The sequence below is a fragment of the Corvus cornix genome, chromosome 9, assembly GCF_000738735.6.
Source record: "Corvus cornix cornix isolate S_Up_H32 chromosome 9, ASM73873v5, whole genome shotgun sequence".
NCBI classification, from domain to species: domain Eukaryota; kingdom Metazoa; phylum Chordata; class Aves; order Passeriformes; family Corvidae; genus Corvus; species Corvus cornix.
Window position 1 is genome coordinate 20,474,654 of NC_046339.1, and position 16,436 is coordinate 20,491,089.

The window sequence follows — 16,436 nt, forward strand, 5'->3', positions numbered from 1 at the left end:
CTACTGCTTTAGGGATCAGGGCTGCTCTTATCCCCCATAAGGGTGGGGGTTGTTCCTTCAGGTTCATGTGTTTGCCACTACATTGGACTAGGAGGTTTTATTTCATGCTCTTGTTTGGTTTGGCTCTGTTCATGAAACTATGTTTTTAACCAAGCAGGAAGGAACAGATGTGAAAAGCCTTCAAGTAGGAGAGGAGCTGGTGGAACTGGGGGAGTCAATTTGTGCTGTGTGGGGGTTTGAGCCAGTGGCAGCATTAGTTAGATGTGTGATGAGGTAGTCACAACAGCTGTCACTAAAAGAAGTGCTGCTGCTTGCAGAGCAAGTCAACCAGTGGAGGAATGACATGGAGATCTTGCTATACCCATGTGAACCTAAAGCTGTCTTTGCATTTAGAATTACAATCCTTATTTTTTTTTATAAAGAGCATGTGCAAGCCTAAACCCGACAGGTGCATGTATGTGAGTACAAGTGTACATGACCAGGACAGGGGTGGCAACAGAATTTAGTCTGAAGCTTTCTACCATGAACTTCAAGTCTTTGTTTCTTAACAGACCAAGTCTGTAGTGACTAAAGTTTTGAGGAAGGTTTGCAGGTACAGTGTGGACAGGGAAGCTGAAATATGGTACCACATGTAAGTGAACATTTTTTTCTTTTCCAAGTAAAGAAGAATCACATCCAAAGAAATATGCATTACTATTTATATGAATAATGAAATTTCTTTTTACCCATAAATAATAACAGAAAACATTATGGGAAGATATAAAAAATGTTAGGTACAGTCTCCTGGAAATGGACATAGTTCTGGTTTCTAGGAAATATTTTCAGATGTGAATATTTAAAGCAAATTGCTTAGGCAAGAAGTTCAGAACCCTGTACTTTCCACAAAAGCCTCTCCACACATCATCCCAAGTAATGAACATGCAGTATATAAATCAAGGCTTTTGCATGGCTCTTTTTTCACTGTTTTGCAATGGGTCTTCCAAGGACTCCTTTAAAACAAAATAATAACACGCCCCATCAAGACAGCAGTTCAGGTTTGCCCAGCAAAGAGTGACCTGAACAGTGTTTCGTAGCACTTGTTGAAAACTGATGTGGATGATGTTGTTCTTCACCAAAAAGTACATGAAGTATGCCACGTGATAAGGTGTGAAACACACCAAAAAGGCAACCAGGTTTGTCACCACTATCCTTTCTGCTCTAGTGCTGTGTGTTTGGGGGTTGTCTGGGTTTCTGTGCTTTCTCAGGCACCTGACAGTTTGGGCAGTGCAGAAAGTCATGGCTGCCATGCTGCCAAAGAAGATGATCTCCAAGGTGCTGAACAGGCCTGTGTTTTCCCATGTGCTCTTGGAGAAGTTATGGAAGCAGGATGAAATGTTGTGGCCCTTTCCATGCAGTTGGAAAGTAGAGACTGTCCCCACAGAGGTGCCCAGGCAGATGAGAGCACAGACCATGGCAGCTTTCTTGATGGATCTGAGGGTGAGGGCCATGAAAGGGTACTGGATAGCAATGTACCGGTCCACGCAGATGCACAGGGAGATGAGGATGCTGCCATACATGTTTACAAAGTAAAGACTCTCCAAGGTAGAGCAAAACACAGACCCCAAGTTCCAGTTGTCCTGAAGGTGGTAGGAAATGATTTTAAAAGGAAGAGTAAACAACAGCAAAGTATCCAGGAATATAAGGGCTATCATGTAGACTGTAGATTCTGACAGCTTTTTAACCTTAAAAAACAGGAACCACAGAGCCATTATGTTGAACAGCAATCCCAGGATGAAAGTGGGTGTGTACATGATGAGCTGGAACAGCTCCACAGTAGCACTGATATTGCCTTTGCCATGGGTGTCATTCATATCTCCAGGTATGCTGGAAGAGAAGAAAATCACCACAAGGAGGGATGAAGATCACGTATATGACACAGTACAAAGGCCAATGAGGTCTCTATGTGTCCACAGTCTTGGAAATGCTTTTTTCCCCTCTTGGGCTGCTGTGTGCTGAATTGCAGCTCCCGGTAGCACGGAGCTGCTCAGTGCCAATGATTCTGGGGCAAGGTTGTACCTCCAGGTGGGGATAGGGCTTTCTGGTGTCCAAGCCTCACTCACACTGTTACCTGTTACCCCAGACTGTGCTGTCCTGTAATTTAGGCAGGGCAGAGTATGCAGCTGCACCATCTCCTTGGAGAGATTCAATCTCTGCAGAAACAAGGTAGCAGACCCTGATTTTAGGGTTTATTGGATTGTGAGGGTGGAAACAATTACTTGGATCCGGTTTCCTGCATCAAACTATCAAAAGAGATCTTGGGGAGCCGAGAACATAAGGGTCTCCCACATTTATTAATGTGAAGATCCCATACAGTCACTGCCATCCTGCACCCTCTCCCACCATCCCTGCGCAAAGAGGGACTGTGAGTACCTCTGGCCCTTCTAAAAGCTGTCTAAAAGCTGCAGGCAGGAAGCTTCCAATAGGCTATTTCTAGCAGAGGTTAAGTCTTTAGGAGAAGGATGAGATTTTGTCTAAATCAGCCAGACTTACCAGAGCAGAGACCAGGGTAACAGGAAACATGCAGCTGGATTTTCCTCTGCAAAGAGGGGACTAAAAGTGTTGAGGCAGGCACTTTCTGAGCTGGGGTCATGAAGTAATTATCTTCTTTAGAGGAAGGGTTCTGGCTTGATCCTGCCCTCAGACTCTCCTGATAAGAACTAGGAAGGTGCTCATTGGTTTCTGCAATGCTGTAGTCACTTAAAAATGCAAATGCCCAGGAATACCTGATCCTTTCCTCCAGCCAGTTCCCGTGACAGCAAATGTAACCAGTAAATAAAGTCTGTCAGAGATCTTTCTGTCAGCACCCAGAAATTACTTTTTCCTGCTGTTCTCTAGTTTTTACTTCAAACCAGTGTCTTTCCTACATGAATTGCTGATTCTGATGCTGTTCCATTTCAGATTTGTCAACTGAGTAGTCAAAGTTTCTGTTCTGCAGACCAAGTCACCCCCCTGAGTATTTCACAGATAAACTCTCCCTCGCTGTGGTTTGAGGGATTAAGATCTCTTCGAGTGAGATTAAGATCAGTAGAAAGGAAATTTAGTTCTTTACTCCTTAAGGACGCAGGAATGGCAGGTAAATGATTCTATAAATTACTAGCTTAGACAGAAGTAAGAAATGCACCTTGAACAAGCCTCCTTGCAGAGCAGCACTGCCCGGGAGGTGTTGGGGGGACAGGGCTCAGTGGGGCGGAGCTCTGCCAGGAGTGCCTGCTCTGCTGCGCGCTGCGAGGGACCAAGGGGAGCCTGGGGGAAGAAAGTGACATTTCCTCACCCAAATGGCAAAGGACATGAAAGCCTGAGCTTGTGAAGCGTTTGGGGCTCCGAGAGGCGGGGGAGGAGAAGCACTCCTTGCTATGCTGCGGGTTGTTCACTGTCTGGGAGTTAAACCTGCTCACAGCACGGGGCTGTAGAGTTTGGTGGGAGCTGGGCTGGGTCCCCAAAGCTCCGAATTCTGGTGGTCCATGACCGACAAGGGGTTTTCACTGATGACAAGGGGTTTTCACTGATGTCCATGACCGACAAGGGGTTTTCACTGATGACATAAGGTGACCTAGGCTTGGACACCCAGCATGCTGCTCTCCTGCTGGGTCACCTTCACGAGTGAAGCACTGGGAGTCTGATGCTGGGAGGGAGCCCACTACTGAGAGCCAAAGGGAGGAAAAGTTAATTAAGGAATTTCTAAAAAGTAGTAAATACTGACAAAGTTCTATACTTCAATGCCTCTGTAGGAGATTTCATTACTACTTTCCTTTTCCTTCAGTCTTGTTTTTAATTTGTTAGATAGTGTGTCTAGGAAATTCTGGGTCTAGAGAAATAGAATTTCAGCTTCTCAGCAAGATGTTTAACTAAGAAAATTCTACTTATGATTAAAAGATATTTCAGACTAGGGTCTGTTGTGCAGATTTATTAAAAATTAACAGAAAAATATTATTTAAAGCATAAATTCAAAGGGCAGCTTTGTTCAGTCATTAAAAAAGTTAGCTATGCTTTAAGCAATGCAAGTTACATAAAATATATTTAGTTTTCCGATCTTGTGACAAGAGGAAAGCTTTTAAGCCAAGGTTTTGGTATAGTGAAATATTTCTTGTCGGCTTACCTTTGGGCTGTCTCTTGCTAAGGTTGTTGACTTTTTTTCCTTCTCAGCTTGTAGAATTCTGGAGTCTTGTGTTTTCTTTTAAGGCAGCAGAGTGAGCTGCATGCAAAGCAGCTGCTGGTCAGAATGTCAGAAATCACCAAGTGCTGCTGCTTTTTGTTTCATCACAGATTTCCATTACAGCACCGGCCTCCCCACGCTGTGTCTGCGTGCAGGGACTATGTACATAGGATGTCACACAGCTCATTTAAGGATGTAAATACGTGGCTCTGTGAGACTAACATCACCATGAGTCACCCGTTAAGACAAGGTTCTGGTAACACAGAAAGAAACTCTGGCACTACAGACCTTTCTCTGTTCGTTTTTTTTTTTCTCCAGTACAGGATTTTATTGATTGTACATAGCATCCATGGGTAGAGTGTTAGTTGTCAAAATGTGCTTTGATCTAAATCCTGAGCTATCGCTGTCATTTTTTCCCTTACTTTTCATGATATCAGAAAGGAAAAGGAGATTGCTGATTTTCAGTGGTGATCTGGTATGTTCACTTCAACTTGGTGTTTCAAAGAGTCAAGGGTTACTCTTAGATCTGTTTATACTCCTAGGGAGTAGGGAATATACCCATGGAGAGTATCAGGTGGTGATTTTTTTCAGGCAGGGAGGGGAAAAAAGGTGAGGTTTTTGCCATTGTGTGCATGTTTGCAGTGTTCTTTCCAAAAAAGGAAAGAAAGGCCACAGATGTAGTTTTGCTTGGTCTTCTGCATACTCCTTAAATTTCAAAACCGAGGATTATATTGGCTAAATTAAAACTGTGCATCTGTGAAAGAGATGGGGGATAGGAGATGAGAGAAGAAATAGTCCCTTGGGGTTTCCCCATGGTATTTTAGTTGAAATGACTCTATTTAAAAAAAAGAAAGAAACATCACCAAAGGAAAAAACAATACAAGTTTGAGTGAATAATACCTTATCTCATTTCTCAGCTAGGTTTCAGTTCTGTGTATCCTGTGGTGGTCTTGTGACCATGGTTGCATTCTGGATGTGAGCAAAAACCCACACGCAGTGCAGGCACCACCACCACCATGAAGAGGTATTTGAGGCTGGGCCGGCCTGGGTGGTGGGAAGCAGGGCTGCCGTCAGCAGGGACGTCAGCTCCGCTGCCAGAGCGCTCTCTGTGCTCCTGCCCTGCTCTGGGGTTTGCAGATGCCAGTTCTGAAACTCCCACCAACGCTCAGAGCAGGTGCTCTCTCTTCCCACTCGCGGTGATGCCTAGGTTTTAACTTTTATATTTTCCTGATTCCGTACTGCTTAGAGTGTAACTCTGAGGTTTCTTGTAGCTTGCTAATTTCTGCTCACTTGTGCTAGACATAACAAAGACATAACAAAGTAGACATACAAAGCCTCTCTGGGCCTGCTCTCCAAGGTCACCCAGACTGACCTAGCCCAAAAAGTGTAATCCAAAGAGCTTCAAAAGGGAGCAAGTGAAGGGGAAATTACATCATTGAACTGAAGCTTTAATTGGAGAATTAACCCTGATATGCAAATGAACCAAACCTATAAAGGTGTGAAGAACTCGTGACCTGTCGTCTGTCTTGGGGTCCATTTTTGACAATAGCCTGTGGCTCCCAGGGTGTACCTTTGAAGGCCTTTCAAATAAATACCTATTTTATTCCTTTACTCCTGTCCAGTCTGTTTCTGGGAGGCCTCTTAAGGCATCAAAGATTTTCCCCTCACACACTTGGTGCTTTTTCTTTTGCCTCATTTTGTCTTTGACTCTCATGTTCTGAGCCACCTGAGCACTGCCCATCTTGCTGGAGGCTGGCCCGAACCAGGTGTCCCAGGCAAGGTGTCCCCTTGCTGCACAGAGCCCCGTGATACTACACATCTGGAAAAAGATGCTTTGGAAAAGGTAGGATGAGGAAGCAGCAGTGTCAGGGTTAGTCTGGCCACCACCAGTGAGTGATCTGCTTTTTTTTCCAGCAGTATCCATGTGAGTTTTTCAGGGAAGAGTACAAGGAGAAATGGCTGGGAAGGCATGCATGGGGGGTACAAATGCACTTGGGACAAGGTGTGAAGGCTCCTCTCCCTTCAAAATGGAATGGATGAAAAAGTGTCATGCTGAGGGCTGATGGAGAGGGTAAAACGAATCTGAGTGAGCAGCACAATGGAAAGGCTGGGATAGGCCATGAAGGACTCTCACACTGTTAATTAATAGCTTACTTGGGATGCAGGGGGGAGAAAGCAGTGGGCAGCCAAGGTACCTTTCTGTTCTCAACACAGGCTCTGCTCTGTGCTAATGGGATGTGTCTCTTCACAAAGTCCCCAAGTCCAAGTGTGGGTCCCTTTTCTTGGAGACTTGGGAGAAGAGGGCCACCTCTGCATGTTCTCCTCTGTCCTTGACACTTCCGTGTGTGTCACCAATGCCACCAGTGTGGGAAGCACCTCCTGTTTCACGTGATTTCAGATGCTGAATGCATCATCTTGTGCCTTTTTCCTGATGAAGGAGCTGCTTCACATGCATTTTTCCATTACTATTGAGGACTTTGCCGTATTGCTGCTGTCACACAGACCTCACCTTCAGGCCACACAGACCTCACCTTCAGGCCACACACACATCCCTCAGTGGCAACCAGTGAAGTTCTGCTGATTCCCTGTGCCTTAAGGCCAACCTTCTCTTTGCAGTGCTGGGCTGTGCCAGCCACCCCCATGGTCCCAGCTCTCCTGCTGTCAGTCCTGGCTCATGGGAAGTGTCAGCATGGGGCTGATGCTGCTGTCAGCCTTCCAGTTTAGGACGTCAGTAACCATTGCACAGGGCTGTGCAGTGAAGACGTGGTGAGGTTTTTTCATTATTTAAATCAGAGTCTAACCAGTGAGAAAAGTATTTGCCCTGCTTGAGAAGAGAGAGCATCCACTGCTGTCATCCAGAACTGCCTGCAGCCTCTGGGCGAGCCAGAACTGGGATGAAACGCCCCACCACCTTCATCTGGTGGCTCTGCAGAACTGTTTGTAACTGAGTTGCTCCATCTCGTGGTTACAGGAGAAATGAGAAACTCGGCTTCAGCCCTGCCATGTGTCTGTCTGTCTGTCTGTGGTTTGTCACCAGGAGGAACAGCTTATCACGTAGCTCAGACAGTTTGTCCCAACCTGTCCCTACCAGCCAAGGACTAAGCTCCTTGTCCTCCCTGGCTCTGTTTGCCCCAGCACCCTCGCCCTGTAATGATGAGCCAGGGGGAGAGCCAAAAGCTCTGATGGTTATGGGTGGAGAAGACCAAAGAACAGGAACAGCTGAAATGAAGCTTTTCTGTGGAGGAAGTGGCCACAAGGACTGACTGTGTGTGGCTGGTGGGGCCAAGGGGCCAGGGCAGGGAAGCTGCTGTGCCAATACTATGGTCTGACCTCAAGCAATGGCCTTGTCACTGATGTTCAGTGTCCTCTGGAAAGATTGAGGGAGGCACCAGCCAACCTTGGCTGTGCAAGAGTGCCCCAGGGAACAAGGGTCCTTTCAGTGCTGGAGGAGTTAAACCTGCTACCTGGGAGAGCAGGTGAGCCAGTCTGGCTCTTTGACATGCTTAGTGTTGAACTGATGTAGTATTTTTTGAGAGACATGTCTCAGTTTCCACAGAGAAATCAGCTGGGGATGCTCCTGTGGGACTTCTGAGTCCAGATCAGCAGGGTAGATATTTTCCATCTCAGTGCCCTGAGAGTGGTGAAATTTAAAACTGGTGGAGGTCTGCCTCTTATGTTGCAGATTTTTGCACTTTTGTTTGTTCTCTAGCTCCGCAGAGCAAGGCTCATGCACCCCAGCTGAGGGCCCTGCGTAACACATCACAGCCTATGTGTCTCTTCTGCCTAATGGCTGAGTCATTTTGACACTTCTAAGGTATTTTTTTTCTACTTAATTAGCTATACTGGTCTTCAAATTATCATTACTTTTGAAAGACTTGAGACAGGATTTTCGCAAATCAGCTATTTCCTGAGAGATCATGCAAACTTCCAAACCATATGACTGACCTGGCAAGATCAGAGAGGCACTTCAGCTGGAATTCTGCAAGGTGGAAAAAAAAAATCAGTTACTGAAGATGACCAAGATCTCATTTTATTTTTCACAGTTGTGAATTGCACACACAGCTCTAGGAAAATAACTGCACAGTTGGACCTCCTTTCCAAAAGGCTCTTGCACTCATTTTGAGCCAGCTGGGCTGTTCATATGGCCAAGGAACTGCATCCTTCTGGTGCGCCCTGTAGTGACCACAGGAGTTTCAATCAGAGCCCACATCTCATGGTTCCATTTCTTCTTAATAGGAAAAGTCAGTTTTCCTTGCCTGGTTTCTGGGACCTGTGTAATGTCACAGTGTGCCTGTGAGAAACTGCCAGATGTATTTACAGCAGCCCCGTGGCGGGGAAGGGAGGTCATTGAATGTCATTTCATTACAAGAAAATAATGAACAGAAGAAGAACCTAAGAGTCATTTTTGGCAAGAGAAAAAGTGTGTCTCAAGTGGTGTTCTGTCTTTGACTAGAGCCAGCAGTGGATGTTTAGGGGAAGAGTTAAAAACTGTGTTAAGAGAAAAACTCAGGTTGGCAGCTGAATCATGATTTCCAGTGTTCCTGTGGTAGCAGAAAGACAGAAAACAAGTTTAGATAAGTAGCATTAAGAGATTAATTAGTTAGAGATGCAGAGACAGCAGTGAGGATCTGACAAATCTACATTTTCCTGAATTTCTATAGATAAGATATTCCTCAAAGGAAATAATCTTACAAAATTGTATGTTTTCAAAAGATCTGCTTGGGAGGAAAAAGGGAAACTTTAAAAGAATGTTTTTACTAGAATTCATTTTCCTTTCTCTTTGTTCTGCTCCATTATTTAAAGTCTGTGTACCATTGTTGTGCGAAACATCAACTCACAGTCTATTTCGAGGTTAGCAGGCCAGCAGCAATGCATGTATTTATGATATCATGATTTACTAGTAAAGTTTAACTTTTTTATCACCAGTAGTAGAGCACACAGAGAATTTGGCTGCTAATGAAAATCACTTTCCTCCTGTTGTATGCATAGTTGGACACATCAGTTTGGTGCTTTGCAAATGTTACAAGCTGATTATCAAAAATTACCCCTGCTGAGTGCTGTGCTGATGAGGTGTGGTGTTTGTGCCTGGACACACCACTTTTAGGGCGATTTAGAGTGATTTAAATTTCTGCACAGGACATCTCAATGCACCATGACAGGCTTTGCTTGCTGGGCACAGCCAAAGTTGGGGTTTTTTGTCCTCTTCTCAACGTACCTGTTCTGGTCTCATCCTGCTGGCATAGGGAGGGTCTGGTTTTTTTTTTTTTTTTTCCATTTTACTTGTGGGGAATTGAAGCAGAAATAATAAGAAGGATTTTCAAAAGGTTATACAAGACATCTGAAATGGAGTGCAGTTTCCCAAATCCAGATATCCAAGGCCAACACACTGTTTTTCGCCTGTTCCTTCCTGGGGCGCAGCTCTGTCTGCAGCCCAGGAGAGACAACATTGCATCAATCATGGCTGGATGTTCACACCCTTCTAGAAGTCCTACATTCTTCCAAAAAACTTGTTGGCCTGCCCTTTCCTATTCAGAATTAACTGCTCTCTGGTGGTAAGTGTTGAAACTGTGTTGATAGTATGTAGTAACAAGCGAAAGAGGTATTAAATGACAACATTGCATTTCCTGTCATGTTTTGTATGTATGTGATCAGTAATTAATTTGAATCTTTCAGTCTTTCTGTTTAATTTCAATAATAGTTCAGTTAGGGTGAGGCTGTGTGAAATAGGGCAGGGAGAGGTTCGTGCCAGCCTCTGCATCTACAGGATGCTATCTATGCATGCAAAGTTGGAGATGTAGTCCCCAGTGGCTCCACAGGCTGGGTTTCAATCAAAAGAAGAAGCTGCTGCTCCTGCCCTCTCCCTGCTGCTCCTGCCCTCTCCCTCGTGCCATCTCCCCCCTCCTCTTTCTGCTGGCTTGCTTCCCTCAGAGGGCTGGTGTGCAGAGACTGAGCCTGCACCGTTCTGTGCCTTTTTAAAATGCCCCTTCACTGAAAGGTTTAAAGGGTTTTTAGTGGACAACATTCACTGTGAGTTAAAAAAGGCCTGTCTTCCTTCCTGAAAATGGAGCTTGATTGCTGCTCATTTGGTACTGCGACATGCCTGCACTTCAGACTTCTCACACTTATTAGCTTTCAGTGAAATCAAATTCCTATGAATAAATATATGGCACTGATGAAGATGTTAGAAGCATTTATCAGGCCACATCCTTTTCCTGTTGTTTTCCTGGTAAGCGGTTCTAAAGTCAAGTATTTAAATATTTTAGCATAAAATTTCACTGGTATTTTTTTGTAAATAACCACAACCACTGAAGCAATACTAAAGAGGGCTATAACACTGATGCTGATTTATCAGTCTGGCTTGTGATCTGAATTGAGTGGGGAGAGGGAGAAAGTGTTAGAATATCTTTTTCTTTGACTGCGAGATCTTTATTTTTTTTAATATTCTTACCATAATCTGGTTTTTGCAGAGATGATGGTTGGTTCATGTTTTTCAGCATTGACACCTGCTTCTTTGGAGTAAATTGTTCCAGCATCCAGAATATTGTTTCTTCCATTCTTTCTGATCTCATAAACTTGTGAAAAGTCAGATCAAATTTGAGATGAAGATGAGTCCAAGTTTCCAGAACTGCAGTTTAATGACGTATACGTAGCCTGCCTCATGTCGGCCAAATCTCTGCCTGAAACTGTAACTGGTGGTTTAAAATTTGTTCCTCTCGAGTAGTTAAAAAGAGTAACTATTTGTTGTGCTTTTAACCTGACCTGGTTTATCAAACTAAGAACTACTGACCATTTCTGTATAGGAGAGCTCTTATGATTCTGGATTGAGGAGAAGATATATGTTTGGAGGGAAACCCACACATGTAAATTTAATTGTAATTCTCCCCTAAACAAATGGATTCACTATATAATTATGGCTTATTACTCTTCTGCTCAGTAGCACCTCCCACACCAATGTCCAAGGCACCCCAGGAAGGGGCAGTGGCTACTCAGCAGGACAGAGATTTTCAGCCTGGTCTTAACAGCATGTAAGTGACAAGGTGCCGGGGGGGGGGGGAAGGTATGGGATGCTGTTATATTTGTTAACTTAATGCTGGTTACACCAACACAATATTTTTTGTATATATCGGAACCACAAAAGGAGTATGAGTGCTGGGTTTTGGTTTGCATTCAGCTGAGTTTTCGCAGCCAGGTCAAGCAGTTCTGTGGTGCACAACCACTGAGGAAGCCCAGCTTGCCTTTAGCCTCACGCCAGCTGCCAGGGGAGCCAGGGGCCAGCTGCTGCCCAACAGAGAAGGGGCTCTGGCTCTGTGGGAGCCTTATTGCCGTGCTGTGCCTTCCTCCTGGTGAGCCACGCTCAGAGATGGGTGATCTCTGCTTCAGAAATCTCTCTGCCAGTGGTGAAGGGCTGTATTTTAAGGTGCTCTCAGTATTTAAAGGTGTTTTGTTTCATATAGGTCTGTCTTCTCTAAGGTTCAGGACACAGGCTACATTGCACTGCTGAAGGCAAACTTGGGCAGGTGACTGAGCAGGGTCTGGGTGCTGTGCAGTGAACCTCTCAACCAGAAGGAAACCCAGGCAGGGCTTTCATGTTTGTGTTCTTTTCATGTTGCGTGTCAGTCATTTCTTTACCCCCAGTTCTTCATCTTTAACTTAGCACCATATGCTCAGGCTCCAGATGTACACAAGATCTTCAGTCTCTCAGCTCTCTGACATGAGAAGAAATGTGACTCAATCCCACAGCTTTCAATGTACAGGAAAAAGCAGCCTTTTCTCACTGCTGAGGGAAGGCTGGGGCAGATTCTCAGAAGAGTCCCAGCTGTGGCTTGCTGGCAAGCATCAAACCTGGGAAAGGAGCTCTGTGGACAGGTGACTGCCAGGGAGGGTAATAACACAAAGTGGAAGAAGGCAGAGGATGCTGCAGGGCAGGAGATGGGGGATGGCTGCTTGGGGTGACCATTGTGGGTGCTACAGGGATGGCTCTCCTTTCCCTGCCTGGGGATAACTTCCTACTTTAGGTGGAGGTAAGAGGACAAGCAAAGTAGAAAGTTTTGTAAGGAATCTTATTCAGTTTAAGCAAGTGAGCCACAAACCAGTTTTGAGAACTGAAAGGCAATGCTGAGGAGCCAAAATTTAGGTGCAAAGTTCAAGAATGGAAGAGGGTTTGAATTTCAGCCAAGGCCATGGTCAGGGACAAAAAACATGTTGCCCAGAATGTTAAAATTTAGAGTAATTGCTATTATTTTAGGACCTGGAGAAGGATTGCAATGTATTTGGTACTTTAGATAGTACAACCACTTGAAAATTTAACGTTTTTGTTGAAGAGCAGAACTAGCCCAAAATTTGGACTTGCTGAGAGACTGAAGCTGCTCTGGATCACTACCAGTCCTCAGCTGCCTGTGGTGATGGGGAACAGAGAGTGGTTTATTTATATTGCTTTCCAATATATGTATTTGTCTGACTTTCTGACCTTTGCAAAGGGATTAGTTTGCAGCTGTGTGCCAGGTCTTGTCAATGCAGTGTGTGTGTGGTACGTATGCTGTCCTTTAGGGACCAGCTTTCAACAGGCCCCAGCTTCAGCGCTGCCCTCCAGCCTGTGCTTGTGTTAGAGAAATATGCAACCACGTGAAAGAGTGGAGTTAAAATCTCTGACAATTTGAAAAAAAATGTCAGCACCTGATGATTCATAAGAGCCTGCTGTTGGGTTTAAACTAGCGGCATGTTTAAAAGGACCACAGCTCAGGCATGAGTGTCACTGTCATGGCCCAAGGGGCTCTGCAACATCTTCCTCATCTACAAACCTCTTCCTCAAGTGACACTTGGCAGTGGGTGTCTGAGATGATCTGCAACGCAAAATCAGGCTGCTGTGGAGGAGCAACATGAGGCAGAGTTGGGGGACACTTCCACCCAAGCTCCTGCTTTGCTGGAGCCCTGGCCTGGCTGCAGACCTGCCCAGGTACCTGGCTCCCCATGCTGCTCCCCAGGTGCAGCCCCACAGCTGCTGGCAGCCTGCCCAAAAGGACCTGCCCATTTAATGACAATGCCTAAAATTTGGCTGTGACTTCATGTCCAGATGGTTGAAAAAGCTGAGTGACCCTTCTGATCTTGATAGATGGTGTTTGTAGATCTTTGGGTGAGACTTTTGGTTTCTGAATTCTAGTTACAGTAAGAAAAAGCAAAAAGCCCAACTCTGCAGATACCAACTCTTAAAAAAAATCAACTATTTTAGAAATACTTTGCAACTTACAATAGTCTGACATTATTTTAAAACTGAGGTGCCTCTTGATAAAGTATCTCTGACCTTTCGGCATTTACAGATCTTACTGAAGCTCATGGGGGCCCTCTTCTCCTTCCAATCAGAGGAATTGAGAAAACAGCTGACTGCTCCTTTTATAGTGACAACTGAAAAAGCAAGGTCTCGTAGACCAGACTAATGATGGTGAGACCCTGGTGTGGATGTAACTTTTGTCACTGGAAGAGTCTGGTCATGGAATCAGCCACACTGAGCTCTAATTAATTTTTGAAGACATTTGGTGTTGGCATTGAAAAAAGTTTCCATCAGTGGGTGAGCTGGGCACAAACAGGATGAAGGATTTATCTGGTGATACTTCTGGATTTTTACAAGGGTCAAACTGCAGGAAGAATGCAGCAGCAAGTAAGAGACAGCAGCTTAAATGTGGGTGACAGAAAAATCAAACCATGGCTTTTGTGGCCAAGGGTGTTTTGGGGGCAGAAGGCTGCTGAGAGACAGTGCATGATGTATGTTCTTTGTTGAAAAATTCGATGTTAAATCTTGTCAGCTTTCCATATGGGAGAACTCTCACTGGTTGGTTTGCCGGAGTGAGGCTGAAAGTGGTGGTAGTGAATTCTGTCCTAAGAATCACCATGAACACATTTTTACATAATGGACCTGGTACTTGGTGCAGTTAGGAGACAGCAGAATATTTTTATTTGAAGGTAGAATATTTTTGCTTTTCTTTTTCTCCTGTCTGCAGTATTGGGCCAACACAGAGGCAGTTCCCACTCAGTTGGACTGAAATCTGTGAGTGATGACACTTGAAGCATTAGGCTGAGCTCTAAATGAATAATGTAAGAGAGAGCAGGCATTTGCATTCCAGCATGAGCATGGAAAGGGAGCATGTGCTCGTTCTCATGCTGTCAGCATCCTTGCTGGGGAGGCTCTGGCTGTAGCATCAGCTTTAGTCCCTCCTTCTGTCCGTGTGTTGACAGAAAACACCGGTGAAATGGTGACTTTAGCTGGCACAGAATTTGTTTGACAGAGATATGTAAAGAAGAGATGATCCAGCTGAATTCCCCAAGCTGAATTTCTAGCACTGGAAGTCAAAAGAGAAGAAAGAACAGAAGGTTTTGCTGTGTAAATTCAGCAAATGTGGTTTAGAGTAATTTAGAGAAGTTTGTGACTCGAAACAAATCATGCTGTCTACTTTCAAGAGAAAGATTTAATTCTCAGGGTATCTTTTTGTTTTTACTACTAGACCCTGAAGAGAATCAGGTTTTAAAGGTGATACTTTTGCTAACAATTTTGTTGTCTTTATTACACTTAGGGCTTGTTGTTACACGAAAAAAGAAACAACAAAAAAACCCTAAAAGAATCAAACCACACTTCAAATTTCAGTATTTTATGCTGCCAAGTGATCTATGGTTTCAAGGCAATTATGTCACAGGGCTCAGCTTTGCAGTGTGAGCTCAGTACATTAGAAGGAGAGAGCTGGAAACATGCAGAGATCTCTGATTTTACTGGAACTCTTATGTGCTGGGCACACCTAAGACAATTCAGTGCAGTGGAAAAAGAAGGACAAATATTTGCAAGAATTCAGTGCAGTTATTTTGATGACTTTGCAGTGTTTCAACAACTTTTTCAACTGCTGTAGGAAATGAGAGCAAGTCTTGCTTTCGCTGGGTTGGAATTGCTTGCCTTTGGATAAGATTTGGTGTAGTAACAGAGAATAGGCACTTTCTGTAAAAGGTTCAAAGTGAAGGTATTAGGATCTTTTAAAAGAAATGGCATATTCCCTTTTTTTAATTTTTTTTTTGGTATGATTCTATGAAATACTGAGAAAAATTACCCAGGCAGTGTCAACTCAAGCGAAGGGGAAACGAACCATAGTAACTTAGCAAATAAACAGATCAAAGGCATCAGAGAAACACCACAATCTTCATTATTTTCCAGTAACACCAGGCAATTAGTAGATTAATACAGATACTAATGGTTGTTTGAACTCTCATTAACCTACAAGGGCAGTCATGTGTGGTCTCCTTTCCAGAGCTCAGATAGCATCTGGCATAATTATTTGCTGCATCTTTTTCAGTAACGAGTTGATTGGGGTGGCAGAGAAGCTTAATAAGCATCTGTGTGGTTTCATCTGCAGGATACAGATATCCAAGTACACAGAGAGCTGATCTGAGAGTCCAGATGTCCAAGCACCCTGCTGTCCTTGGGGAGGGCAGATTGGTTCTTGTTGAGGGCAAGCCAGAAGTTAAAATATTGAGTTGCTAGCTAGAGATGCCAGAAGCTCTTCAGCAACTGCTGAGGGACCCTCACTCATTTCTGTATTTGACACCGCAGGACGGGGCATTACTTGAGGTGGGAGCAGTTGTTTCCCTCAGACAGTGTGAGCTCTTTACAGTGTGGCAAAATGGAGCTCTGAAACAGAGCTGCTGAGAGCACCTCTGGGAAACTAGAGAGGGACACTGAGCACTGGCACTGCTGTGCCAAAATGAAACTTGAGTTTCATTTTAGTACATTGCACGAAAGATAAATTATATAAATTTTTAATATATGGCTCATAGGACCAGACAACCTGCAGCCTTTCTCTTTTCTCTCTGTTAGCTTTAACAGGAATGTCTCATGGGTTTACTTAAGTTGCATTTTGGCAGAGCCAGGAGAGCAGACAGAGCAGTGTATGTGGAGTTTGTATTTCTCTACATGTTTAGCAAGAACACTAATTTGAAACCTAGCCAAGCCAGCCTGCCCATTTGTACTGTTGTGTAAATAACAGACAGGCAGGTTTCTTTCCAGTTTGCTCAGGGCAAGCACATTTCTGCCCCTCTTTGTGAAGACAGTGCCTTGGGAAGTCCTTGGGAAACCTTTTGGTGTGTGGCAGCCTAAGTCTCGCCATCCCCCTGGCTCCATAAAGGGGTTGTTCAAGCTACTTGCCACCGAGGCGCTGAGCAGGCTCCCAGGGCAGGTGACAGTCGCCTCAGGAGGTCTGTACACAGAGCTGGT

At 44.5% G+C, this 16,436-nt stretch overlaps 1 protein-coding gene across 1 annotated transcript; it reads right to left on the reverse strand.

Annotated features, from left to right (window-relative positions):
- Positions 1 to 714: 714 nt before the first annotated feature.
- On the reverse strand, positions 715 to 4,334 carry LOC104693047 (G-protein coupled receptor 55-like). Its single transcript, XM_039556624.1, has 2 exons — positions 4,136 to 4,334; positions 715 to 1,863 (listed from the first exon to the last, which is right to left on the reverse strand). The coding sequence occupies exon 2, from the start codon at positions 1,848 to 1,850 to the stop codon at positions 933 to 935; it is 918 nt and encodes a 305-aa protein (XP_039412558.1). The 5' UTR covers positions 1,851 to 1,863; positions 4,136 to 4,334; the 3' UTR covers positions 715 to 932.
- Positions 4,335 to 16,436: the final 12,102 nt, after the last annotated feature.